The 27590-nt window shown below is 32.8% G+C and overlaps 1 protein-coding gene across 1 annotated transcript; it reads right to left on the minus strand.

Moving 5' to 3' along the window:
* Window positions 1–7698: 7698 nt before the first annotated feature.
* On the minus strand, window positions 7699–27554 carry LOC133187083 (glycoprotein-N-acetylgalactosamine 3-beta-galactosyltransferase 1-like). The gene is made up of 7 exons (XM_061322449.1): window positions 27522–27554; window positions 26927–27040; window positions 26256–26353; window positions 25099–25131; window positions 20681–20737; window positions 8712–9379; window positions 7699–8189 (listed from the first exon to the last, which is right to left on the minus strand). The coding sequence occupies exons 3-7, from the start codon at window positions 26350–26352 to the stop codon at window positions 7953–7955; spliced, it is 1092 nt and encodes a 363-aa protein (XP_061178433.1). The 5' UTR covers window position 26353; window positions 26927–27040; window positions 27522–27554; the 3' UTR covers window positions 7699–7952.
* Between the last annotated feature and the right edge of the window lie 36 nt (window positions 27555–27590).

Here is a 27590-nt window from a genome sequence, read left to right on the forward strand (position 1 = left end):
TTGCAAAGTGAATGATTCTGTTAAAAATTGCTTTCATAATAATATGTAAATTTGTTTAAAAAAAGATTTAACCATTTTCAAATCAATAAAAAACTAATAAGAAAGTTACATGTATTTTGTCTTAAGTCATTTGTTCTTTTGTAAAATGGGTCCCATATCTTTAATCTTGCTTTATTTATTTTTTATGTTTATTATTGATTTAAACTTGAAAATTGAAATCTGACTTGGGAATTCACAGTTCCATAAAGCCCCTGCCATTTCATGTACCTTAGAAGTCTCGCTGAAAGTGTTGAAGTTTTATGTTTAAAAATACAGTTGAACTTCGGTATCTCGAACACTGATATCTCGAATATCATGAATATATGTCAAAGTGATTTGGAAATCCCAATCGCTTTTCCCTTAAGTATTTTACCCTGGATATCTCGAATCCTCGGATACCTGAAAGTATTTTCTAGGTCCCATCGGGTTCGAGATAATGAAGTTTGACTGTAAATCCTTTTTTTAAAATAATTTTATTGATTCTGTATTTGCAATAAAATAAAGAATTAATTTCCTGTAGTTTTTTTTTTGTTTTTTTTTTTTAATTTTTCCAAGTTTTTAAAAAAAAGTATTTTGTATATGTTATAAAGAAGATAAGCAATATCTTATGCTCTGCTCCAGTATATATTTCCTGCTTATGCAAGGTTCCCTATGATGTTCATCTGTTTAATGGCCATTTTTGTGTTCTTGTTAATGACTTATAATACTGTTGACTTGTAATATACAATTGTACAGATGTACTGTTATGCTTATTAAATTGTTGGCAACTTTTGTAATGATTAAACTAAAAATTGATTTTAAATTTTGAGGTTGCAGTCTCTCTATATTTCTTATGGGAAAAAAATTGACAAATTTCTTTGCAGCTGGTGAGCTTCAGTGACCTGCACTTTAAGCAAGCAGCAATAATTTCTTTGACAAAATTGAACACAAAACTACATCTACTTGATGATACATTTAGCTGCTGCATCAAAATATGACATCACTCAAGACTGTTGTCTGAAGGAAAGACTTTATCCTTGTGTTGGTCAAAGAATTTTATTCCTTCATTGGGCCTGCCTTATAATTTAAATGTATTTGATCAAAATTGAATCTACACTGCATTAGGCAGTGCTTTCCAAGAAATGTCCAATTCCAGACTTCCTGTTTGGAGATTTCTAGAGGTTAAAGGAGACTTCTTACAAGTCACAATATGTTCCCCTCTGATTCAAGGGCCACAAAACGTAAATGAGATCACTTTTTAGCTCACCTGAGCCGAAGGCTCAAGTGAGCTTTTCTGATCACATTTTGTCTGTAGTCCGTCTGTCCGTCCGTCTGTCTGTAAACTTTTCACATTTTCGACTTCTTCTCAAGAACCACTGGGCCAATTTCAACCAAACTTGCCACAAAGTATCCTTGGGTGAAGGGGATTCAAGTTTGTTCAAATGAAGGGCCATGCCCTCTTTCAAGGGGAGATAATAAAGAATTAGTGAAAAATTAATAGCATCTTTTAAAAATCTTCTTCTCAAGAACCACAAAGCCAGGGAAGATGAAACTCATGTGGAAGCATCCTCAGGTAGTGTAGATTCAAGTTTGTTCAAATCATGACCCCCGGGGGTAGGGCGGGGCCACAATGGAGGATCAAAGTTTTACATAGAAATATATGGGGAAAAACCTTTAAAAATCTTCTCAAGAACAGCAAAGCCATGATGAGTCATATTTATATGGAAGCATCCTCAGGTAGTGTAGATTCAAGTTTGTTCAAATCATGACCCCCGGGGGTAGGGCGGGGCCACAATGGAGGATCAAAGTTTTACATAGAAATATATGGGAAAAACCTTTAAAAATCTTCTCCTCAAGAACAGCAAAGCCATGATGAGTCATATTTATATGGAAGCATCCTCAGATAGTGTAAATTCAAGTTTGTTCAAATCATGACCCCCGGGGGTAGGGCGGGGCCACAATGGAGGATCAAAGTTTTACATAGAAATATATGGGAAAAATCTTTAAAAATCTTCTTCTCAATAACAGCAAAGCCCTAATTGATCATATTGATATGGAAGCATCCTAAGGTAGTGTAGATTTAAGTATGTCCAAATCATGACCCCTGGGGGTAGGGTGGGGCCCCAAAGGAGGATCAAAGTTTTACATAGAAATATATAGGAAAAATCTTTAAAAATCTTCTTCTCAAGAATAGCAAAGCCCTGATTGATCATATTTACGTGGAAGTATACTCAGGTAGTGTAGATTCAGGTTTGTTCAAATGTTGCCCCCCTGGGGTTGGGTGGGGCCACAATGGAGGATCAAAGTCTGAAATAGAAATATATAGGAAGATTTCATCTGATGAAGAACTGCAAAGCCATGATTAGTCATTTTGATATGGAAGCATCATCAGGTAGTGTAAATTCAATTTTGTTCAAATGATGACCCCCGAGGGTAGGGTGGGGCCCAATAGGGGGATAGAAAGTTTTACATAAGAACACATAGAAAAAATATTTCTTCTCAAGAACAGAAAAGCTATGTTTAGTATATTGATATGGAAGCATCTTCAGGTAGTGTAGATTCAAGTTTGTTCAAATGACGACCCCCGAGAGTAGGACGGGGCCACAATGGAGGATCGAATGTTACATAAGAACATATAGAAAAAATATTTCTTCTCAAGAACAGAAAAGCTATGTTTAGTCATATTGATATGGAAGCATCTTCAGGTAGTGTAGATTCCAGTTTGTTCAAATGATGACCCCTGGGATAGGGAGGAGCCACAAGGGGGGATCAAATTTTTACAAAGGAATATATCAGAATTTTTTTTAAAAATCTCAAGAACAACAAAGCCATTTGTTATTTTGACATGGAAGCATCATCCGGTAGTTTAAAATTCAAGCTCCCCCCCCCCCCCCCCCCCCCCCGGTAGTTTAAAATTCAAGCTCCCCCCCCCCCCCCCCCCCCCCGAATCTTTTCAATACTGAACTGATTTGTGCTTTTGCCTATCCACTGTGCTCAGGTGAGCGATGTGGCCCATGGGCCTCTTGTTTTTTTATCTTGCATGGCCTCACTTTCACAAAAGGATGTACAGTGTATATAGTGGAGAAAAGAGACTGAGGTCAAAAGTGAGCTATTTAAGTTTTATGGCCCTCGAGCTAAAACCTGAACTCTGACTGTGCCTCATCCTAACCTTCCAGGTCGAGATATTGATAATCATGTACATGTATTCTACATGTACATAATTTGATGAAGTTTTTACATTTTTTATGGTAATATCAAGAAGAAAATTTGAAATAACTTGCCCCCACTTATTTGGAACTTCAGTTTGGACTAGGATCTTATCATTCATTCTGGACCTTCAAGGAAGAATGCTTCAGTTGTGTTTGCTTTATACTGTGGCTTCATGATTTTATGAAAGTCTGTTGAAGTAAATATTAGGCCAACTATCCATGTTTGCATGCTCAGATTAGTGCATTTCAATTGCCAATGCACACTTTAATACATTTAATTACAAGTTGGAAAACAATAAGACGTGTGCCACACACACACAGTTTCCTAAACTCCTTCCATATATTCACATGACAGAATTATACCAACTGAAACTAGAACTATCTTAGCAGGACTATATTACCCCATAGGGTACACTCGTAGGAAGATTAAAACTTTACAAATTTGAATCTCATTTTATGAAACTTTTACCTTACTCAAACTCCTACATATCATGTAAAAGCATCTGCACTCTTTGCCTTTCATTGCTATGACAAAGATTTTTACAATTCCATACCCTTTGACCTTGATCTCATCCAAATGACCTTAGTGCAGGGTCAAGACACACCCTTGGTCATCAGCATAGTTTATGATTTTCCATTTGAAATATTTGAAAAATTATATCAATAACTATAATAACAAAGTCAAATATTCCCAGATAAATTCTTTTACCGGTAATCCCAAGAGTTAACTTTCCTTGCCTACTCGAAGATATATACATGTATTTTTTTTTAATATGAAAAATGCAAGATATTTTTCTCTTATTTTATTGATTATTACAATTATAGCAATGTAGATTATTCCTAATAATTGTAATATCATGCAGTAATACCTACTGTATCAAAATCACAACAAGATCACACCAAATCTGTCCTGAAACTTTAGTTTCAATCATCACAATGTTGGCAAAAACAAAATGAAGACAAAACATTATACAATGGATAAAACTGACATAGCCAATCACAATTAATTAACACTTAGATCAATTAACCAATCAATCAGATAAATATAAATTGTATATCAGGTATGAAGTTGAACCTGTACGAAATGTTCCGCCTGGAATATAGGGGGAATAGAGGCGTACTTGGAGAAGGGATTCCGGGCGTCAGTTTGTCTCAATACATATATGGTGATATACAGGTTCCAGGCATAAGCCAAGAGGAAATGAGCAGGAATTTGAGGCGAAAAATGCAAATGAGCTACGCCCCGAAAAATAAACGACACCTGGAAAAAATTTACGCCTGGAAACTAAAATGTCGCCTGAAGCAGAATTACGCCTGGAAAGTCCTTATTATTATATAATACTATGTGACCTAAAAACCTTATATAACCAAGAAAAAACATTTAGGTTATGATTTACAATGTTAAAGTTAAAAATTTAGCCTTTTGAACTGGAAGAAAACATAATGACAGGTCATTAACATAGTATAGAAATATAATTTATAAAAGCCATTTCAATTTTTTGTATAAGGGACACTGTCACCACCATGAGTGTAAAATAATGTTTAAGAATTCAATAAACTTTTTAAAATACATTTTATCACTTCAATAATCATTACACTGAAACAAATTACTTAATACAGTTCTTCATTTATTCATTACTTTACAGTTCGAATGCCTCTATCAGACTAACTCAAAATATCTAAAGTAAAGAGTCAATAAGTTATAACTTATGATCATTGTACATAATCATAATGGAAGGATCTACTCAAGTTGATACCAGATATTAATTATCTCACCTACCAGCAGATACTGTGTCATCCAGAACAAGTGTAAAAGCCTTAACATTGATATATCTGTATTTCCTATTTCACTCACACTAAACTCCCTCCTTCCTGATCAAATTCAAACTTAACCTCCTATCTGAAATGACCCTTAATTGATAATTAAATTGACCAATCAGATGCTTTCCCTCCTCCTGAAAGTTCCAGGTGTAATTTTTGTTTCCATTTTCCTGCCATTTTACGCCAGGAAAATCTGAACTTGCCAACTGACGCCCGGAAAGTAGAAATGACGCCTGGAAGACGCCTCTTCTACTCAGGCGTAACTTTTCAAAAACTCCGTCTCCGCCTCAAGTACGCCCGGAATTTGCCAATTCCTGCTAGATTCCACCCATATTCCAGGCGGAATCCGCCTTTAAAATTCATACAGGAAATATCAAATTTCATCTTTAAATAGTCCTGTATTTACAATCTTAAACATTTTGTTGCATGGTTTGATATACATGAGAGAAGAAAAACAATTAACAGTTAAATGAGATCAACTCAATTTAAATGTTTCAAAGGATTTCATAGCAACAATACTAAACAACAAATTAAAAAATCAGTTCTTTCTACTTAATGATATACATAGTCATAATTATATAGATCAATACTTTAATGTTTAAGAAATTCTCAGTCACTCAGGTTTTCGGTCACCTATGTTTTAGTTAACATAACAATTAGCATTTCTGCTTAGATTATTAATTTTAATTAATTCTGCTTAGATTATTAATTTTAATTATTTCTGCTTAATAGATTATTAATTTTATTTATCTAAATGTAAGAGAACTTCAGTAAATAAGAGATCAAATGTATACAATATAAAAAGAAGACATGAATCAGGTTCCCGGTATGTGTGTACATGTATATGAAAATACAAAATGAGCAATCAATGGGCCACAATGCTCACCAGTCATGTTTACAATGTAAACGAAATAAATATTTATATATCTAGTAGAAAAATAAGCCCTTATCAAGGCCTACAAAGTGACACAAGTTATGGTTTTTGACAATATTCAGTTGATTAAACACATATAATGATCCTTGCATTTTAAATTATAGCTAGTCATATCCTTGTTCTTGAGAAAGTCTACAATAATCATATATTTACATGTGTATGCAAAATATTAACCTCTGCTTGAGTTCTCAACATACTGTAACAACTGACTAGATTCGAATCTATATTTCAATACTATTAGTAATGCTTGCATACTAATTTGACTATTAAACAAGCATTCTGAGAGTGTTTCATAAGCAATACTAAATCAAAACTGAAAAATCATAGAAGTGGAATGAATTGCAAAGTAAATCTGTAACTGATCAGACAACAAGATAGACTCACAAACAAAAAAATGAGTTCAATTTATGCAAGCCTCTAGAAAAAAACTTCATAAAACCAGTATGGACAGACTAATTGAAAGATAGAGGGACAGAGAGAGAGAGAGGAATTCTATTGGTCCCCTCCAGTTTCACCGGTAGGGAACTGATACAAACATGTGACTATATTAATCTAAGTAAGGGTGCTCTAAGTGTCCCTTCCCTGTACCTTTTAATCAGTCAATTATAAGCTTCCTTGAAGTTTGTAAAAATTATCAGTCTCAATAAGGATGCTCTAAACACTGCTCGTTGAAGAGTTCGAATTCTATACTGTCTTATGAAGTTAACAGAGTGAATATCTGCCCTCTGATGTAAAATGAATAATAAATGGAGATGTACAGTAAAATGACACAATTTGAAATAGATTTAATTATTCTAAACATTATACTAGACTAAGATAAGGTAGTTTAAACATTATTTGCATGTATTACATGTACATTCCCAATGTTAGTGAACAACAGTGATTTCTGTTCACTGATACTTTATGGTCTTTCAAGATTTTTTTTTTTTTTTGGAGAAATATGGCAGGTACCCATGTTGAATATGAACTAGGATAAATCCAATATATACACTTATATATGATGCAATTTTCTCAAATTTGAAAACACATTTCATTAGTGTTTAGAGCTTCCTTAAAAGCCACTTAAAAGTCTTCACATTTATCTAAATGCCCTGGGCACTTACTCAGGCAAATATGCATGTACTTAAAAATACTTCTAAAGTATATAAACACTCATACAAATATAAGTATAAAAACAATATAATCTACAAAATAGACACATTTATTAATAGACAGGTAGAGTTCAAATCTATATACACTGTAAAACAATGATATCTCAGTTTTAACATGACAAACACTTGGTAAACCTTGTATATGTATAAAATAAAATAAAAAGGCATTTGTACTTACATCTCTTCAATATTAAATTCCAAAAAATACTTTTAATGAAATATAAACTAAAAATTTCCTTGAAATTTTTTTCTTTACAAAAAAAAAAAAAAAAAAAAAAAAAAACACTCATAAATATTATATCTCAAAATATTTTTAGTTTACTGTAAATATACCCCATAACTTCCTTGTTTTTTCCTAAATAATAAATATTTTATTTCTGGCATTACTAGTGAACTTAATTGTGATAGCTCCTAGGATAAAGTGTCTAAACTGCTGAAAGGAAATTGATCAACTTTTACATAAAAATATCAACTTTAGGCCAGATGATACAGTTTTATCATAACTCATGATGAAAATAACAAATCAGTAAAATGAATAAGTTTAGCTGAAAAAATTTCATTTTTCATTCAAAGTTTCTCAATAATATCCTTTAAAAGGAATTATCCTTTAAAGAGATGAAAAATTGTTATAGAGTGATGATTAAAAAAAAAAAGAAGACATTTGAGTGTCATAGAAAGTTTACAATTTCTTAATATTTTAGATATTTCATACATGCATTATTTACCACCAGAATTAGTCCAAAAATATACACCAAACCGTGCATCCAAATTATTGTTTGTATCATCTGTCCTTAAAGGTTAAAAATGTAGAAAAAAAATCTACTCAAATCTTGAATATCTATAAAGATGATGCCATATAAATTTTGGAGTCAGGAGCACTTCATTAGGAGCCTTGTTAGGGATAACGGCCTCTTTGTTTGTGAAGATTTCCTTGTCTTTCGTGACTGAATGCCGGCCATAGATTCTTGTGTGATATAACAAATATTCCATTAGGTACATTTCCTCTGGAGTGACATAGTGGAAAGACACTGTGAACTCACTGCAGCAATCAGGGCCCTGGAAAAAAAGAAAAAAAAGGGTATTTGAGTCATATCTTTGCAGTACATAAATTCATGATGTTAATCCATTACTGAACAAGGCCTAAGCTGGATCAACATTATGCACAGAAGGGGAGACCGGGGGGGGGGGGGGGGGGGGGGGGCGGATCCCCTGGAATTTGCATGTTTTTAAATGTATAAAGCAACTAAAAGTGACCTTGGTCCCTCCTAGAAAACACGGACTCCTGTTAATTTGGTAGGAAAATTCATACATGAGAAATGAAGTGGATTCACACATAAAAACAGTGTAAAACATTTTAGCTATGTATAAGCTATGTATAAAACATGTGATAAAAGAATCTACCATTGGTTTGTGGTAGGATATGATTTTTATTCAACTTGTGTGTTTTCTATCCCATCACCAAGGCTCGAGGATAGAAAACATAACTCACTGGATAAAAATCATATCCAACAACAAACCATGGGAGATCCTATACATATCACATATTAAAACTGGAAAAAGATTAAGTCTTGTATTTACTGTGTTATACGGCCTTGAGACATAGTAAATCTCTCCTCCTTTGTGTCCATAGAAAGCCCTCTGAAAGCCAAATGGGTGGAATGCTTGTCGTCCTTGAGTATCAATTGTGGAATAAATTTTTACACCAAGGTTCCCAAAACACCTCCCAATATCCAAGTCCTCGTCCTTTCCGGATACCTCACATTTCCCCGACACCTGAAAACCTTCCTCGTTGATTATCTCCAGGGCCTTTCTATTAATAGCATATCCGGCACCTCCTGACAAATATCCCTGTTTTGTCAACAGTCTAAACTGGTGCCCCAGATAAACTGGTACATGAGATTCATGCTTTGCAAGAAGAAGGCGTAAATTTTCCATGATGATAAATACATCATCGTCACATTTGAAAAACCAATCATAGTCATTTTTATAAGTTCTGTAAAGTGCTGTAAGTGTCTTTACGGTTTTGTCAGTGAGGTAGCTCCTTCCCTCCTTAACATCCACCTGCATGGTATATAAGGTAGAGCTAGGCTCTGGAGTCACAAAAATTAGTTTCGTACATCGAGCTCCCCATGTGTTGTTCACGGCTATAGCCTTTGTATGCATGTTAGCTGGCACCGTCATGGTGTAGCAGAGAATTCTTAACTTCTGGGCTTTCTCATTAAGATAGGATTTTTCTCTGTCAAGATCTGGAATTATAACAGAGTATATAACATTTATTAAGCAAATACTAATGAAAAGTCTAAAGCACTTAAACAAAATATTCAAACAATTTCATGTATACCAAGTGTGTCCACAAAGAAAACTTCAAAGCATTTAAGTACAGTTCTGTGTAAAAATCATGCAAAGGGTGATATATGAAGGTTCTCAGAATTCGATGATTTTCCACACATAGTTTTCTTTTGCCCTATGAACCATGTATGCAAAAGGAAAAATGTTTTGATTCACGGTTACCATGGAAACATGGGTAAAGAATTTTCCCTAGCAACCAGCCGATTTTCAGCTTTGATGGACTAAAAAATCTCTTATCTTTCAGGCTCAAATTAAATGTAAATACTAAAAGAATTTCTTTTTCATTGCTGTTATTCTCAAGATAATGATCTTAACAGTTTTCACAATCAAAAATATAGAAATAAGATTTAAAGATATATCTGTGATATATGTGGGAATATATGCATGGTTTTCCTTTTTTGCTGACTCAGCATTTTCCTTGATTTTGGAATTATTCAATGCCTAATTACTCCAGTGATGGACCTCATACAGATATCCTGTGTATATAACATAAAAGCAGAGGATTTTGTCTTTTAGAATTTGAATTCAGAAGCGTATAATTTTTAAACATTCCTATCCGTTGCCTAGCAACAAAAAATGGATGTTTTGATGAATAAAAAGAGAAAAAATGTAAAATGCTAAAGTCATAAAACACATACCTTGTTATCTTTGAATATTCAAAACAAATTTTACAATAAATTGAAATTTTTGAGACCTCTCTGCAAGCTATGGAATGTTTTACAATTTGTAATCTCCATGGTAACAGCAATTTCCCCTTAGCAACACATCATAGAATAATAATTTTAGCATGTTCATGTACCTGTTGTTAAGGATTCTTCAAAGCATGCTGTAAAATTGTGATTAGGCAAATTTTACAATGTAATTAGCATCTTATAAAATTTTATTTTTCACTTGATTTTCCCATGGCAACGATTCTGAGCACATAGCAACCAATGTAACCTATGTAGAGTTAAGAGATTCTCTGTAGGAATTTCAACTGCTTTGATACTCAGAATCAAGATTACAGGACATGTTTATGTAAAATCATTGCTGGTACAAAATATACATAAATATATACATTTGCAATCAAGATTTAAAAATTCAAACTAAGAATGTTACCATGGTAACGGGTATAAACATCTTTGTTTATATCATTTCAGCTTTATTTCTTCATTTTCATTCATAGCTTTTTAAATTCAAAAAAGAAAATATACAAGCACAGGATTTCATGTTTTGAAAAAAAAATATTAATGCACTTCTTTAATTACTTTTTCATGAATGAAATAAATTCATTTTTTTTATTCAAGTATTTTATAAAATGAATGTTCGCATTTTGGCATAGTTAATTTTTCAAACTATTTTGCTATGTTGTAACAGAAAATTGAATCTTATGTGGAATTTCTGTAGGGCAAATCCTACTCTAGAGTCATTTTCCGGAGAATCCTACTCTAGAGCCAGTTTTCCGGGGGTAAAGATTTTATTAAGGATTTTTCAAAGCATGCTGTAAAATTGTGATTAGGCAAATTTTACAATGCAATTAGCATCTTATCAAAGTTTTTTTGTTATGTGAACATAACAACCAATGTAATCTATGAAGAATTGAGAGTCATATTCTTAAGGAGGGTTTCTTATCATATTTCTTGTATCTAAAAATTGACGAAATTTTCATAGAATCAAGAAGACATAATCACTAAGTGATGGTATCAGTAAGATTAAATTTTAGAACAAAGGTCAGGTCAAGGTCATATCTTTTTCCTTCACTTTAACAATAAAGAAACACTGTTTCCAATCATGTGATGCCTTCTTCTATTTCAAAAGTTAAAATGTTTTTCTTTCTGCGTAAAAAGATACTACCATATAGGGTCTTTCAGTTGATACCACCGAATCAACATGCATAATTCAACTAAAGTACATGTAGATATTGGCTAACCCGAATTTCCTCAATTTTTCTTAAATTGTTAGGATATTTTAGTCATTTTTATTTAAGGAATAACTGTCTAATTTTTTGGATTCATGATGTGATCAATCGAGTGGCTTGCGTGATAATTTGCATAAATGCCGAAGGCGTTTATGCATAAAATTATCATGCAAGCCAATTGATTGATCATCGTCATGAATCCAAAAAATCTGACAGTTATTCCTTATATTTATATGCTGCTGATTCTGAAAATTCCCGTGCTAATAACCCCGCTTCTGTCTCTATTTGTCCCGCCCCGCACGTGATTTTTTAAACCGCACCTACAGTAGATTTATGTAGAAATAAAGTATTTTTACAATTTGTAATTTTATCTCGGACAAAGACATTGGAAATGTAAATATATGCTTCGTAAATTTAAATTTTTCTTATTTTTACAAACGATGAAGCAGTCATATAAAGATACAAATTGACACAAAAACAACAAGTTTTGATGGTTTACTAAGAGAGAAAAACACTTTTTAAATATTTTTTGCTCAAATCTTTACTTAGATTGAAAGCTTTTAAAAGCTAAGAAAATTGTAGTTTGTTTGTAAAATCATATTTATTTGATATATTTTAAAACTTCAATCCGTTATTATTAATTTTAATTACATTTGAATTTTTAGGTCACCTGAGTCACTCAGGTGACCTATTGCTATCCGTTTTTGTCCGTCGTCGTGCGATGTGCGTTAACATTTGAACATTTTTAGCTTCTTCTCTGAAATCGCTCAACCAATTTCAACCAAATTTGGCATATAGCATCTATGGGTGAAGGGGAACAAAAATTATGAATTTCATGATCCCTGCCCCCCTGGGGCCTGAGGGGTGGGGCTAAAACCACCAAAATTAATGCAATCTTCAAAAATCTTCTTTACTCCTGGACATCAAGCAGTCAAACTGTTGGCATGATTGTAATAAGCATTGACCCCTCTACCAAAATTGAGAAATTCATGGCCCCAGGGTCAGGGGTTCTGGTGCTAGGGAGGGGCTATATAGATTATATAGTGAAAGTGCATTATTTCTTTGAAAATCTTCTTCTCTGCTCCTGGGTATTAAATAAACTAACTAAGTATATAGTTATGATGAGTAAGAGTGCCTCTTCCAAAATTGTGAAATTCATGGCCCCAGGGTCAGGGGTTCTGGTGTTAGGGCGGGGCTCTATTGATTATATAGTGAAAATGCATTACTTCTTTGAAAATCTTCTTCTCTGCTCCTGGGTATTAAATACAGTAACTAAGTACACAGTTATGATGAGCAAGAGTGCCTCTTTCAAAATTGTGAATTTCATGGCCCCAGGGGCAGGGGTTCTGGTGTTAGGGCGGGGCTCTATTGATTATATAGTGAAAATGCATTACTTCTTTGAAAATCTTCTTCTCTGCTCCTGGGTATTAAATAAAGTAACTAAGTACATAGTTATGATGAGCAAGAATGCCTCTTTCAAAATTATGAATTTCATGGCCCCAGGGGCAGGGGTTCTGGTGTTAGGGCGGGGCTCTATTGACTATATAGTGAAAATGCCTTAATTCTTTGAAAATCTACTTCTCTGCTCCTGGGTATTATTGAAACAAATTAAATACATAGTTTTGATAAGCAAGGATGCCTCTTCCAAAATTGTGAAATTCGTGGCTCCTGGATCAGGGGTTCTGGTGTTAGAGCGCCGCGGGCTCTATTGATTTAATGTGAAAATGTTTTAATTCTTTAAAAATCTTTTTCTCTGCCCCTGGGTATTATTCAAACAAACTAAGTACATTGTTATAATAAGCAATGATGCCTCTTCCAAAATTGTGAAATTCATGGCCCCGGGGACAGGAGTTCTGGTGCTAGGGTGGGGCTATATAGATCCTGTAGTGAAGGTGAATTATTTCTTTGAAAATCTTCTTCTCTGCCCCTGGGTATTGTTTAAACAAACTAAGTACATTGTTATGATAGGCAAGGATGCCTCTTCCAAAATTGTGAATTTTATGACCCCAGATTTAAGGGTTCTGGTGGTGGGGGAGGGGGGGGGCTTCTATTGATTATAAAGTGAAAAAGCAAAATTTATTTGCTGGGTCAGATGTGCTGGTGTGAGGGTGGGGCTCTTGATAATATGGTAAAAATGCATTAATTCTATTAAATAATCCTGTTTGCTCCTTGGTGTTTAGCAGATAAACAAAGTGATTAGTTATGATGAGCAAACTTATGGTCCCAGGGTCAGAAGCTCTGGTGTTGGGGGGGGGGGGGGGGGCTCTATTGATAATATAGTGAATCTGTAGTAAAAATGCATTATTTCTTTAAAAATCTTCTCTGCACCTGGGCATATCAGAGGTAAAAAGAGTAAAAGTTTTAATAAGGAAGATTATTTTTACCAGATTTTTGAACATCTGGACCATTTGGTCAAGTGTTCTGGTCCTGGCCAGGGCTCTATTATTTTGTATTATACTGAGAGGAGTTATTCCCCTTTGCCATTTACTTTTGATAATTTATCACTGTAAATAATGTACTTGAAAGGTAAATAGAATAAGATAATTATGCAAAAACTTTTATTGTATAATACAGAAAGTACTTTCATAGTTTTAATGATCAGATAGACTTGTAAGTAGTAGATAAATAAAAATGAGACAAAAATAACTTGTCTTATTAAATGTTCATCAAGGACCAAGAGAGGCCAATGTAAGAAATTTCAACAAAGGATTAAAATAGTACAGAAGCATTGATAATTTGTTAATATACTGTATGGTGATAGTGATAAATGGGGATCAGATTTATAGAACATAATTTATAAACTGTTAATGAATATTAAGACCAATTATTTTGTTGATCATGATCACCCTATTTTTCTTGCTTTTTGGCAACAAAGTTTCACCTTTCAGTTCATAGTATACTCTATGCATCCTTTAAATTGTTGTATCATACTCAGGTGACCGTTAAGGCCCTTGGGCCTCTTGTTTAAAAAGTCTTGTTTTGTTTGAAAATTTTAAGTAAATTCATTATTCTATAGTAATGTTGAGAAGCAGAAAAGGAGATTTTTTCATACGCCATCATTGCGCCAAAAATATAGTCCCTGTTAGATTTCGAACTCAGTTTACCATTTCTATTTAAAGTTGTACAACTTTGATGAGGAAAGAAAACTATGATTTTTTTTAAATCACTTACATGTAATATACAAGACATACAAGCAAATGTACTTTGAATATTTCATCTAGTCAGAAACCAGAAAAGAATCCCTCCTTAAGCACTTCAACAGTTTTGTTACACAGAATCAAGATTACGGAACATTGACAATTAAAATGATTACTGGTAGAAAATATATATAAATGTTATACATTCTGCAATCAAGTCCTAAAACCAAAACTAGAAAGGAAACTTGTGTTAATATTTTTGCATATATAACTTTTTCCTGTAATGCGCAATTTTATTCTTAAATCATAAAACCTATGTTGCATTCGTACAATATGACCAATATCGAAAAATCTATCAATCATCTAGACGTTGCTATTAAAAAATTATGCATTTTAACCTTAATTGTGATGATGAGGAATCATTTTCGATTATATTCTCCTCTCCCTTAGATATATAGGTTTTGTTAGAATACACTAGTTTGCGACAGTTTGGTTGAATTTGACCAACAGGTTTTGTAGAAAAAAGTTGAAAAAATAAGAAATGAACAATGGACAGACGGACAGATAGACAGAAGATAGGTGATCAGAAAAGCTCACTTTCACCTTTCCTTATTTTTAATGTTCCAGTATCACTTGTTTATGTTGTTTATTCGGTACTCAAGAGCTTGCTCTGAGTACGATCAATTTTTAAAGTGAGGCATGCTACTCACTGATAAGTTGATGTTACAGGGATTTCAACAACCTCGATTAAAGTTGGTATTTCGTAAATTTTATGGTCGTTATAATGACCTTGTTAGCAAATATATATAACCTATCATTGGGTAGTATTTGGATGACTTGTTTCATACCAATTGTTAAGCCTTTGTTTTTATACTGAATTGACTATGGAAAGTTCCGTCATCCTCATAATTACATAGGGCTCACGGCGGGTTTGACCGGTCAACAGGGGATGCTTACTCCTCCTAGGCACCTGGTCCAACCTCTGGAATTTCAAGGGGTCCGTGTTTTATGCCCTCTTCACATATTTGTAATGTTTATAGATTTTATGAGATCGATCACTGTTCGTTATCTTCACCTTTTACATTGAAACTTCTGTACAGGTGAACTTATTGAAATGGTTCAATCAATGCGAAACTAGAAAATGAAATATGAAGAGACAAACAAACGACCATCTGTGAATTTCTTAAGTCTGATGGCTGTACATTTCTATCTTAATCATGATTGTCAAACCTAATCTTGGTCATTGATATAAAGAAACTTCAGCTAATTATCTGCAGGCATAGCAGAAAAAAAAGATTTGAAATTTTTATTATTGAACTGAGCAGTGAATAAAAAGGATTTTTTTTTTTTTACATTTAAGGCACTAATAGAAGTACTTTCATAAAAGTTGGTCAGTCAGCAACAAACTTAAAATTTGCACTTAGGATGCTTCTGAATTAAAATGACTAATCATGGCTTTGCTGTTTTTAAACTTTTCTATATATAGTAAAACATGCTTATATCGAATTGAAGTATCAGGGATAGACAATTTTAATTTATTATAAGTTTATCTTATAGGTAGTATCCACCACACGTGTGAGATTAAACTAATTAGTTTAATCCCATGCTTGTGGTGGATACTATCCATAAGATAAAGTAATGTTTTATCCTTCCGTATGATTTATAAATAGCACTTCCGGTTTTGACACAATCCGATGCTTCAAGATGTAAAATTTTCGAAACTTTTATTTTTGAAAGTTCTTGCATTTTAACATAAATGATAATGAGCAAACATTTTGTTAAAAACAAGAAAGCTCTCGTTTTATCTCAACGAAATTACATTTTTTTTAACTGACCACTGTAAATATGAATGTTAACCCCACTCTCCACACCCCCAACACGTTCTCACAGGAAACATTAGGCCTATTAGTGAAGTTGGTGTTTCATGATCATTTTACCATTCAGGAAAGTGATCTGGCCACTTTCATCAATACTTTCTTACATTATACTATATAACTTACTATGATTCTACAAATAACTGGCTTAGCACTGTCACCATACACAGAATGATTTCAGAATAGGATTACATTTAATGATTCCTCGGTCTTTACAACGTGTAGAACTTCAAAATCAAACGTTTGTATAAAAATAAATCAACAAACTGTCACATATATTTTAAAAGACGCAGCAAATATCATTCCAAGATTTAATATTTTGTATAGATTTACAAAAAACTTTCAGCATTTCAATGTTAACAGTGCGACGTCATCAATTTACGCGTTGTCGATTTGGATAGAAAGCAATTAACATCATTTTACAGGGATTATCTTAATTTTTTGTGAAAAAAGAAAATCTTATGAGATAACTAAAATATATATAATTGTGCAAATAATAAAACATCTATAATTGTGTGAAGTGGTATTCGCTTTATCCACGTCGTTTAAATTGTGTATATTCGCTCGGAAAACATCGGGAATATACACCATTTCAACTCATTTGATAAAGTACAGTACCAAATATTTTCTTAACCCACAGATCTCTTAGCTGTAAGCGTCATTTCATATATAAGCTCCTTATCTATAAGCATGTTTTTCTGTATTCCTTTGTATAACTTTGATCATTGTTGTTGCTCCACACAATCCCTAAGTGTTATGATTTTTGAACGATAAAAAGATGCTTGAGCCATCTGCTCTGGTGAGCAAAAAATGGACCAAAGAAACTCGAAACCTGATTTGTACAATATCAAGAGACATACCATAAATCAGCTCATTATCTACCGGTGTTGTAGAGTAGGATTTCCCCTCTAAAATCTTTTTCCCCCAGAAAACTGACTCAAGAGTAGGATTCCCCCCCCAGAAAATAGACTCTAGAGTAGGATCCTCCCCCCTACGGAAATCCCACATCAGATTCATTTTCAGGCACAAGCATGGGAAAAAGTAAGGAAAAATTACTATGCCAAAATGCAAACATTCATTTTATAAAATACTTTATTGTATGATTGAATAATTCCCAATTTCTCTGATTGGCTGAGATCCAACAATGTTAGAAAAACACTACGTTATATTGACCTGCACGTGACCCTCCAGGTCAATATAAGGAATTATTTCCAGGTCAATATAGGGAATTATTTATTCTACATTGGACAAAAAATAGATAATCGTATAATAAAACAGTTATTGCTGGGTTTTTTTAGGTCAATACGATGATTTAGACACCTTCGAAGTACAGTATTCACCTTGCCCTTCGGGCTCGGTGAATATTGTACTCCTCGGGTGTCTTAATCATCGAATTGACCTCAAAAAGCAGCAATAATTGTATATTAATTAAAAAAATGAATTTATTTCTTTCATGAAATAATAATTAACAAAGTGCATTAATTTTTTTGTCAAAACTTGAAAACCCGTGCTTGTATATTTCTTTTTTTTTAATTTAGAAAGATCAATGAACCCTGAATGAAAATGCAGAAATAAAACTAAAATGATAAAAACAACATGAGGCCCATGGGCCACATCACTCACCTGAGCACTGTGGCTTGGAAAAAAGCAAAAATCAGTTCAGTATTGAAGAGCTTTAATGCATACGTGGTCCCAACCTACCCCTAAAAAAGAGGGGGGGGGGGGGGGTATGATTTGAACAAAATTGAATCTACACTAACTAAACACGCTTTCATATTTCTTTGACTAATTGTGACTTTTTTCACTACAAGTTTGAACTTTCATTATGATCCTACCCTATCCCCTGGGGTCATGATTTGAACAAATCTGAATCTACACTATTTGAGGATGCTTCCATATAAATATGACTAATCATAGCTTTGCTCTTCTTGAGAACAAGATTTGAAAAAAAATGTCCTATGTATTCCTATGCATAACTTTAATAATCAATTGTGACCACTACATATCCCAGGAGATATTTATATATACCAGTGGGTAATGATTTTTATCAAATATGAATCTACACTACCTTGGATACTTCCTAATAGTTAATAACCAATCATGGCTTTGTTGTTCTTGAGAAGATTTTTCCTATATATATTTCTATATAAAACTTTGATCGTCCATTGTGGCCCCAACCTACCCCCGGGGGTCATGATTTGAACAAACTTGAATCTACACCACCTGAGGATGCTTCTATATAAATATGACCAATTATGGTTTCGCTGCTCTTGAGAAGATGTTAAAAGATTTTTCCTATATATTCCTGTGTAAAACTTTGATCATCCATTGCTGCCCCAACCTACTCCCGGGGGTCATGATTTTAACAAAATTGAATCTACACTACCTGAGAATGATTCCACACGAGTTTCATATTTCCTGGCTCAGTGGTTCTTGAGAAGTAGATTTTTAAAAGATGCCATTAATTTTTCATTAATTTGTAATTATCTCCCCTTGGAAGAGAGCATGGCCCTTCATTTGAACAAACTTGAATTCCCTTTATCCAAGGATACTCTGTGCCAAGTTTGGTTGAAATTGGTCGAGGAGTTCTGGAGAAGAAGATGAAATTGTGAAAAGTTTACAACGACAATGACGACGACAACGACGACAAACAATGGACAAATTTCGATCAGAAAAGCTCACTTGAGCCTTTGGCTCAGGTGAACTAAAAATGTTTATACCCGTTACCATGGTAACATTCTTAGTTTGAATTTTTAAATCTTGATTGCAAATGTATATATTTATGTATATTTTGTACCAGCAACGATTTTACATAAACATGTCCTGTAATCTTGATTCTGAGTATCAAAACAGTTGAAATTCCTACAGAGAATCTCTTAACTCTACATAGGTTACATTGGTTGCTATGTGCTCAGAATCGTTGCCATGGGAAAATCAAGTGAAAAATAAAATTTTATAAGATGCTAATTACATTGTAAAATTTGCCTAATCACAATTTTACAGCATGCTTTGAAGAATCCTTAACAACAGGTACATGAACATGCTAAAATTATTATTCTATGATGTGTTGCTAAGGGGAAATTGCTGTTACCATGGAGATTACAAATTGTAAAACATTCCATAGCTTGCAGAGAGGTCTCAAAAATTTCAATTTATTGTAAAATTTGTTTTGAGTATTCAAAGATAACAAGTTATGTGATTTATGACTTTAGCATTCTACATTTTTTCTCTTTTTATTCATCAAAACATCCATTTTTGTTGCTAGGCAACGGATAGGAATGTTTAAAAATTATACGCTTCTGAATTCAAATTCTAAAAGACAGAATCCTCTGCTTTTATGTTATATACATAGGATGTCTGTATGAGGTCCATCACTGGAGTAATTAGGCATTGAATAATTCCAAAATCAAGGAAAATGCTGAGTCAGCAAAAAAGGAAAAACATGCATATATTCACACATCTATCACAGATATATCTTTAAATCTTATTTCTATATTTTGATTGTGAAGACTGTTAAGATCATTATCTTGAGAATAACAGCAATGAAAAAGAAATTCTTTTAGTATTTACATTTAATTTGAGCCTGAAAGATAAGAGATTTTTTAGTCCATCAAAGCTGAAAATCGGCTGGTTGCTAGGGAAAATTCTTTACCCATGTTTCCATGGTAACCGTGAATCAAAACATTTTTCCTTTTGCATACATGGTTCATAGGGCAAAAGAAAACTATGTGTGGAAAATCATCGAATTCCGAGAACCCTCATATATCACCTGCATGCCTATTTTGCATGATCTTTACAAAGAACTGTACTTAATTGAAAAATCAGTTTTATAAAACATAACATATGGTCTAATAAAGTTTGAGTACATTTTAGTGCTTTCATTAAAGTGTCAGAAAGTTAAGTAATTTATTTTCATAATGGCTTTAAATTTCTGAGTTATCCATCACACTTTAATCCCAATTCATAGCATGTGGTGATTTCTCTGGGTGTCAACTTCAAATATTTTACTGCATAGACATTTCTGCAACATGCTTAACTGGCTGAATCTGGAGGATGGATTTTATGCATGACAATTATATTTGCAATGCCTACATTTCATTTAGGTACACATTTTCAGGGGCTGGCTGCTAATGATGGGGATATTTAACCGGAAATACCTTTCACAAATAATTGACATTATAATTAGGCCTACTTGAAATTTCTAGACTAGTACTTTCATTTAAAACCTGAACCAAAAGTTGATCACATACGGTGTTCATGAACACATATACATATATTTGCTATACTTACAAATTTTATCTCTCTGCTTTACATTCAGAAAAAATCTCTTCACAGTTTCCAAGTATTCTGAAAATTATGAGAACATAAATCATTAGAAAAATACACATAAAATCCTCACAAAATGAAAGATTATCAATTTAAGGTTCATAAAACTTTTTAAAATTCAAAGACTTAACAAGCTGCATCTATGTATTTCAATTATAACTACACATCTAAAGTTAAATACTGCAGCAAATCAATAATTTCAGCTTCCATTACCTTAATATATACTTCAAAATTGGAATTGTAATTTTGAAATTATAGTGTTCAACCGTGTACTAATATTCCAAAACTTGTATCCAGACTACAGTGAAATTCAAACTTTTAATGACCTTTGTTAACTATGTGCAAATTAACAATCATTTATGTAACTGGTTGTGCTATCATAAAGGAAATTTTAGATATATCTAAAGAGATAAATTATTTTTTTACAGAAGAGACCCATGGGCCAAAGTGCTCAACTGAGTCACCATTTTCTTCCTGATCATGTACATTAAGATGCAAATTAATAAAACATTTTATCATGCTCATTGGTGTGCAGTCAGCTTCCAACATCAAAAAATGAAAATTCTTTAGAATAGGTCCAGGGGGCTGAGACACCAAACCGCTGGGTATTTTACAATTCTGTTCACATTAAAATGATTTAGATTGTAAGTTAGCATAGAAATGGACAATGTCAATACAGTCAAGTGCTTTAATGACTGCAACTTTTTTTTACTTTAATAGTGAAAAATAAAGGTGAACAGATATAAGAATACTGGTATTTCAATTTTTGGATGGAGAGAAATGAATATAAATTGCAAAGTGTAATTAAGATGCTAAAACGATAAGCCTTAATTATGTCAAAATTGTAAGGACTGGCAACTCTGGTTACATGTATGTCAAAATTAAAGTCTAAGATTCAATAGCTTTAATTTACAGTTTATTGGGTGTGATGTCACCTTTACCAATTTTAGCCACTGGACACTTTTTGATCAGAAAAGTTCACTTGAGCCTTTAATTTAGCTGAAGTGAACTAAAAGTCATTAATTTCTACAAGACTTCTGAGATCTTCACATTTCTTGTATTATAATTTTTACTGTTTTTCAGTGCTTCCAGGTGTATATGTGGAAAGATGAACACAAAAACCATGAAAGATAAATCACAAATAAAGAGAAAAAATTCTACTGTGAAGAGTAAATTACGTCATACAAACAAGAGGACCACTCATCTTGGAGCTACATTGTAAAGTGATCGAGTCCTATAATAATACAGTCAAACTCAGGTATACTGAACAGGATACAGCAGTGTAGGATTTACTGCTGTAATCATCAACAGAAATAACATTTATAAAGATACAATCTGTGTTAGATTTCATAGTGAAGTTACAACTGAGAGTCTGAAATACTCCATACAGAGGTTGTTATCGGTTAAATTATTGGAAGGTTAAATACAACATAAATGCATAGCTTTTTGTTAGGGATATAAGCATTACCAAGCGAATGAGATACATTAAAGGCTGAAATATCTGAAAAAATAATAAACTGCAACTTAAAGAAAAAAAGAAACAAAATGCAATTAATTAAGAAATAATGTATCATTTTTAAACATCTATCAGGATATAAATACGGGTTGGTCATGAGATCAAATTCCAAAAAGCCCGAAGGGTTTTATGGTAAATTTGATCTCGTACCAACCCTTATTTATATATCCTGATAGATGTTTAAAAATGATACAATATTACTTATATTTACATTTATGACTTATTCATATTTTATAAATTCCTGATTACAATCTTTAACGCGTGAAATGTTTTATTTTTCAAACTAAACGGCACATATTTCATCCATCAATTGCGCGTCGACCCTTTATGACGTCATTGAGAAATTACGTCGAACGTTTATGACGCGAGGAACCCACGTTTATATGGATATAGATACACGTTGCTTTTAATAGTGTTATATAAAAGAAAACATTTGCAGATGTAAATATTAAACATATAAACATTTCAATACTGCACTTGAGGATATGGTTTACTGGGTAAATAAAATGTTACTTGTTAAAGCATGGATTCACTATATCTTTCTTTGCTTTAAACATGTTTAATGCAATTTCTTTATTTTTAGCCAAATAAAATATCATAATAACAAGAGGCCCAAGGGCCTTAATGGTCACCTGAGTATGATACAACAATTTAAAGGATGCATAGAGTATAAAATGAACTGAAAGGTGAAGCTTTGTTGCCCAAAAGCAAGAAAAATAGGGTGATCATGATCAACAAAATAATTGGTCTTAATATTTATTAACAGTTCTTAAATTAGATTCAAATCTGTTCCCCATTTATCACTATCACCATACAGTATATTAACAAATTATCAATGCTTCTGTACTATTTTAATCCCTTGTTGAAATCTTTTATATTGGCCTCTCTTGGTCTTTGATGAACATTTAATAAGACAAGTTATTTTTGTCTCATTTTTATTTATCTATTACTTACAAGTCTATCTGATCATTAAAACTATGAAAGTACTTTTTGTATTATACAATAAAAGTTTTTGCATAATTCTCTTCCTCTATTTAACTTTCAAGTACATTATTTACAGTGATAAATTATCAAAAGTAAATGGCAAAGGGGAATAACTCCTCTCAGTAGAATACAAACTAATAGAGCCCTGGCCAGGACCAAAACACTTGACCAAATGGTCCAGATGTTCAAAAATCTGGTAAAGATTCCCTACCTTATAAAAACTTTTACTGTGTTTGCCTAAGATATGGCCAGGTGCGGAGAAGATTTTTAAAGAAATAATACATTTTTTACTACAGATTCACTATATTATCAATAGAGCCCCCACCCCCCCAGTTCTTTATTGTTTAGAACTGTAGCATTATGATTTTATATATTAGTCTTTGACCATAACACTACAGATCCTGTAATGCAAACATGGTGCAATTTACGGTGCAAGATTTTCTGCCCACCACTGGGGAGAATTTCTCCACTTTCCAGAATTGGTCAATCAACTCCCTAAATTCTAGACATATTTTTTAAGCAAACTGTATATTTATACCCCTCCTAACCCTTTACAATCGTCTCTACAGACCAAAAAACTTGCTTGTTTTGAATTTTCTGCCACCCGACAAAAATTCAAAACAAGCGAGTTAATTGGTCTGTAGAGATGAATATAGACGGTTAGAAGGTATAGATAAAATATTCAGGTTGTTTAAAAAATGTCTAGAATTCAGGGAGAGAAAGGTAGTTGATTGACCAATGCTGGAAAATGGAGAATTCTCCCCAACCATGCACAGAAAATCTTGCGCCATAAATTGCACCATATTTGCAATACGAGATCTGTAGCGTTATGGTCAAAGACTAATATATAAAATCATAATGCTACAGTTCTGCAGCTAGAAAACTATTTTTCTTTTTAAAATTCATTTTTCATTTTAAACCTGTTGAATAGAAAAAAATGATTGTAAGGAATTGAACACTGATTTGGTAATACATGTATTATGAGGAAGGTTACAAAGGTACACTTTTTCCATTTTTTTGACAATATGATTGACACTGGACATAATAGTAAATAAGCCACCTATAATCATTGATTAGATTTTAAACTTAAGTCCCTGTTGATGAAATCAAATCAAATATTACTGGTAAATGTCTTAAGGAGGTTATGTTGGAGCACATTCTGTAAACATACATAAATCATCACACCCTGTCCCAAAATTACACACAATCGTCCTCTTAATCTGATTAGGGCTATCTTCAATTAGGGCACTAGAGTTTTAACTATGATAAGTATAAGTTTTAATCATACATTAGCATGTGTATAAATTAGTGGAAAAGAGGCAATGCAAAAGAGGTTTAACATGACTAATGCTAAAATAAGTATGTTTACATTATACATAGTACATCATAAGAATTTTAGAGCCTAAACATGCTAAACTTGCATGAACTTGGAGGAGCTTTACTGAAGAATGCATGCATGACTATTTATGTTACCAATGTTTTATAAATAATTAACATATACCAATAAAATAATAGGTTATCAGATCATTTCATGACAATGTGTATGGGTTATTTAATTGAGATACATGCAGTTGAACTTTGGTATCTTGAACACCGATCTTGAACACCAGGTTCAAACCATTTTTCTTTATGTGTTGTAACCTCAATATATTGAGGCCTCAGATATCTAAAAAAAATCTCAATCCCATTGAGTTCAAGATATCAAGGTTTGACTGTATCTTTCAACAAATGGCCAAATGAAGAAAAAAAAACCAAAACTTTTGAAACATACACTTGATACATGTACATCATTACAGTATCCACTGAGAAAAATATCACAGACCATTAATAAAATCAATAATATACATGTTCAATGGACAGTCTAACAGAAATAACTACTTACTTAAGGGTTCCGTGTTATCCTCAACTAGAAAACCTGTAAAATATTCAAAATAAACAGATTACATCACAAATAATTTGTATAAACAGTAAAATACAATGTTTAACTCTGTAATAGGAGAGGGATCTAAGAACTTTTTTTTGTAGGTTAATCCAACTTTGATGCCTAAAAACTTAGGAGTGGTTTATCTTAAATATTCAAGTGTGAAATATATGACCATAGAAGTTTTTAAGACTCAGGTGGTTGAGTCTACATATATATATATATATATATATATATATATATATATATATATATATATATATATATATATATATATATATAAGAAATAAATCCTTTACTTGCATACTTGTTTATAATAGAGAGGTTAAGCAGATGACCTTGTACGTCTATGTGTATGTGTAGCTAGGGAAATTCCCTAATTTACTGCGATTTACGTCATCAGTTTTGCATAGCGCGTAATTCTACAAGTTGTACACAACGTGTAGATTCATAAGTACACGTAGGAAAGAACGTGTAGCTTCTTAAACTCAAATTATAGAATATATTTTTTTCAGGAGATGTTTGTTGTGATGTTGAGAGTTTATTACGTACATCTACGCATCTTTTTTAATCAAAGTCATAGAATTATTTGACACAAATGGATTGTAAAGGTGACTTGTTGAAATGACATTTTACACGTACCGGTACACGTATAGTTTGTTAAACAGAACACGATGTTAGTTACGCGTACTTGTAAAAACACGTCTAGGTTTACACATAAACGTAGAGGCACACGGTCAAATGCTTAACCTCTCTATTAATTAACATTTATCAACCATGCTGACATTATAAGAATTAACCACACTTAAAGACTGTAAAACTTCTTCAGATACAATCATTTTTCTCTTGCCTAACCAATCACTCTGCAATTTGTTTTTGTGAAGCACTAGGACTCAAAACCATTAAATCTCTTAATCCCTGATAAGCAATTCTAGTACTGCCCAAGCAACCTATTCAATTAAATCTAGTACAGTAGTGTGCACTTGATATACATCAAAACTGAAATATGCAGCTCCATACTGCAAATCAATTGATATACTACTTAAAATAACACTTAAAATCTTATTTTGTTGACAAATCAAATTTTTGTTGACTTTCAGCATTTAAGTTACACATACTTTTGTAGAAAAGGAAGATGAAAATGAATGTGGCTAACATCCCTCCTATTTTTGACTGTGGTAAGCCATGGAGAGGGTTTTTGCACCTTATCATCATTCTGAAAAGAGAAAAATAAACAATTCATAAAACACTTTGTCTTGAAGGTGTATAAAGGAAATTCCACTTTCACTCCCCTTGTGTCCATAACATTAATTACTGAGTCTTTTTACCATACATCTGTTTATATACAGTTGAACTTTGATATCTCGAACACTGATATCTCCTGAAATGTCGAAGTGATTTGGAAGTCCCAACCACTTATTCTTTAAGTACTTTACCTCTGATATCTCGAAGTTTTTTCTCAGTTCCATCGAGTTCGAGATAATGAGGTTTGACTGTACAATATTTTAGAAAATAAATTTTAGAGAGGTTAAAAATAAAATTGTATCCCTTGACATACATGGAGATATACTGCAAACCTGATTATACTAAACAGTCAAAGAGTTGAAGCTATACCATTCAGGTATTTTTGAAATATGGTGAGTGGAAATTTTAATGGTTTATATTATTCCTTTGTCAATGTCTTCAACATTTCCACAACTGAAAGTAAAACTTGGGTAATCGAAGGAATATGGGTGCTTTCCCTAATCCATTTAACACCACTATAGTCTAAACTTTTCACAATTCTCACCTGAAGTTTTATATCTATGTATGTGCATTAGACATCTCTTTCTCCATCAAAACAGGGAACTTGATGAATATAAAGGCTTTAAGCTGTATTTCTTTTTGTTCACCATGGCCCATCCTGGTCATTAAAAGTAAATAAATAAAATAATTAATGTTACTTTGTATTTATCACCCCCCCTTTTCCCCCTCCAAGGAAAAAAAAAATAAATGAAAGGAAACACAAATTCTTTGTCAATTGGGACTAACTCACTGTAATTAATTTTTTATGACCATTTTTTTTTTAAAGATTAATTTTGAAAAAACCATGGAATGGTGTTCTCAAAGATTTCTGTTGTATTTCAGACTTACTCATGGTATGGATAATTTTCGTGCACTTGATGCAAGATCTAAAAGTCAACTCGTCACCATATTCAAAGCTTTAACAGTGATGACTGGACTTTTCAATGTTTGGTACAATCTCGACTTGTCAAAACAGATAAAGGATTTGATTACGAGTCGTTTAGGTTTTTCGTGGTATAGGTTTTTAGTTGACATCATTATGAGCCGCTCAGCTCAGGTAAATACCGAATGACGAAATAGCTAGTATAATGATTACTTACTACTTCGTTTTATGTCTATGCTGCTTATCAAAACAACATTATTGTCTTTCACACTTCAAAAATACCTTC

Source organism: Saccostrea echinata, unplaced genomic scaffold, assembly GCF_033153115.1.
Source record: "Saccostrea echinata isolate AGI-Se365-2 ecotype Australia unplaced genomic scaffold, CSIRO_AGI_Sech_v1 ptg000014l, whole genome shotgun sequence".
Taxonomy (NCBI): Eukaryota; Metazoa; Mollusca; class Bivalvia; order Ostreida; family Ostreidae; genus Saccostrea; species Saccostrea echinata.

Coding starts and splice junctions, on each gene's coding strand:
- LOC133187083 (XM_061322449.1), bottom strand. CDS start 26,352: ATGATGATAAGGTGCAAAAACCCTCTCCATGGCTTACCACAGTCAAAA. Junction 20,738..25,098: donor GGATAACACGGAACCCTTAA/GTAAGTAGTTAT, acceptor CATAATTTTCAG/AATACTTGGAAACTGTGAAG. Junction 8,190..8,711: donor TCTCAAGGCCGTATAACACA/GTAAATACAAGA, acceptor CTTTTTTTCCAG/GGCCCTGATTGCTGCAGTGA.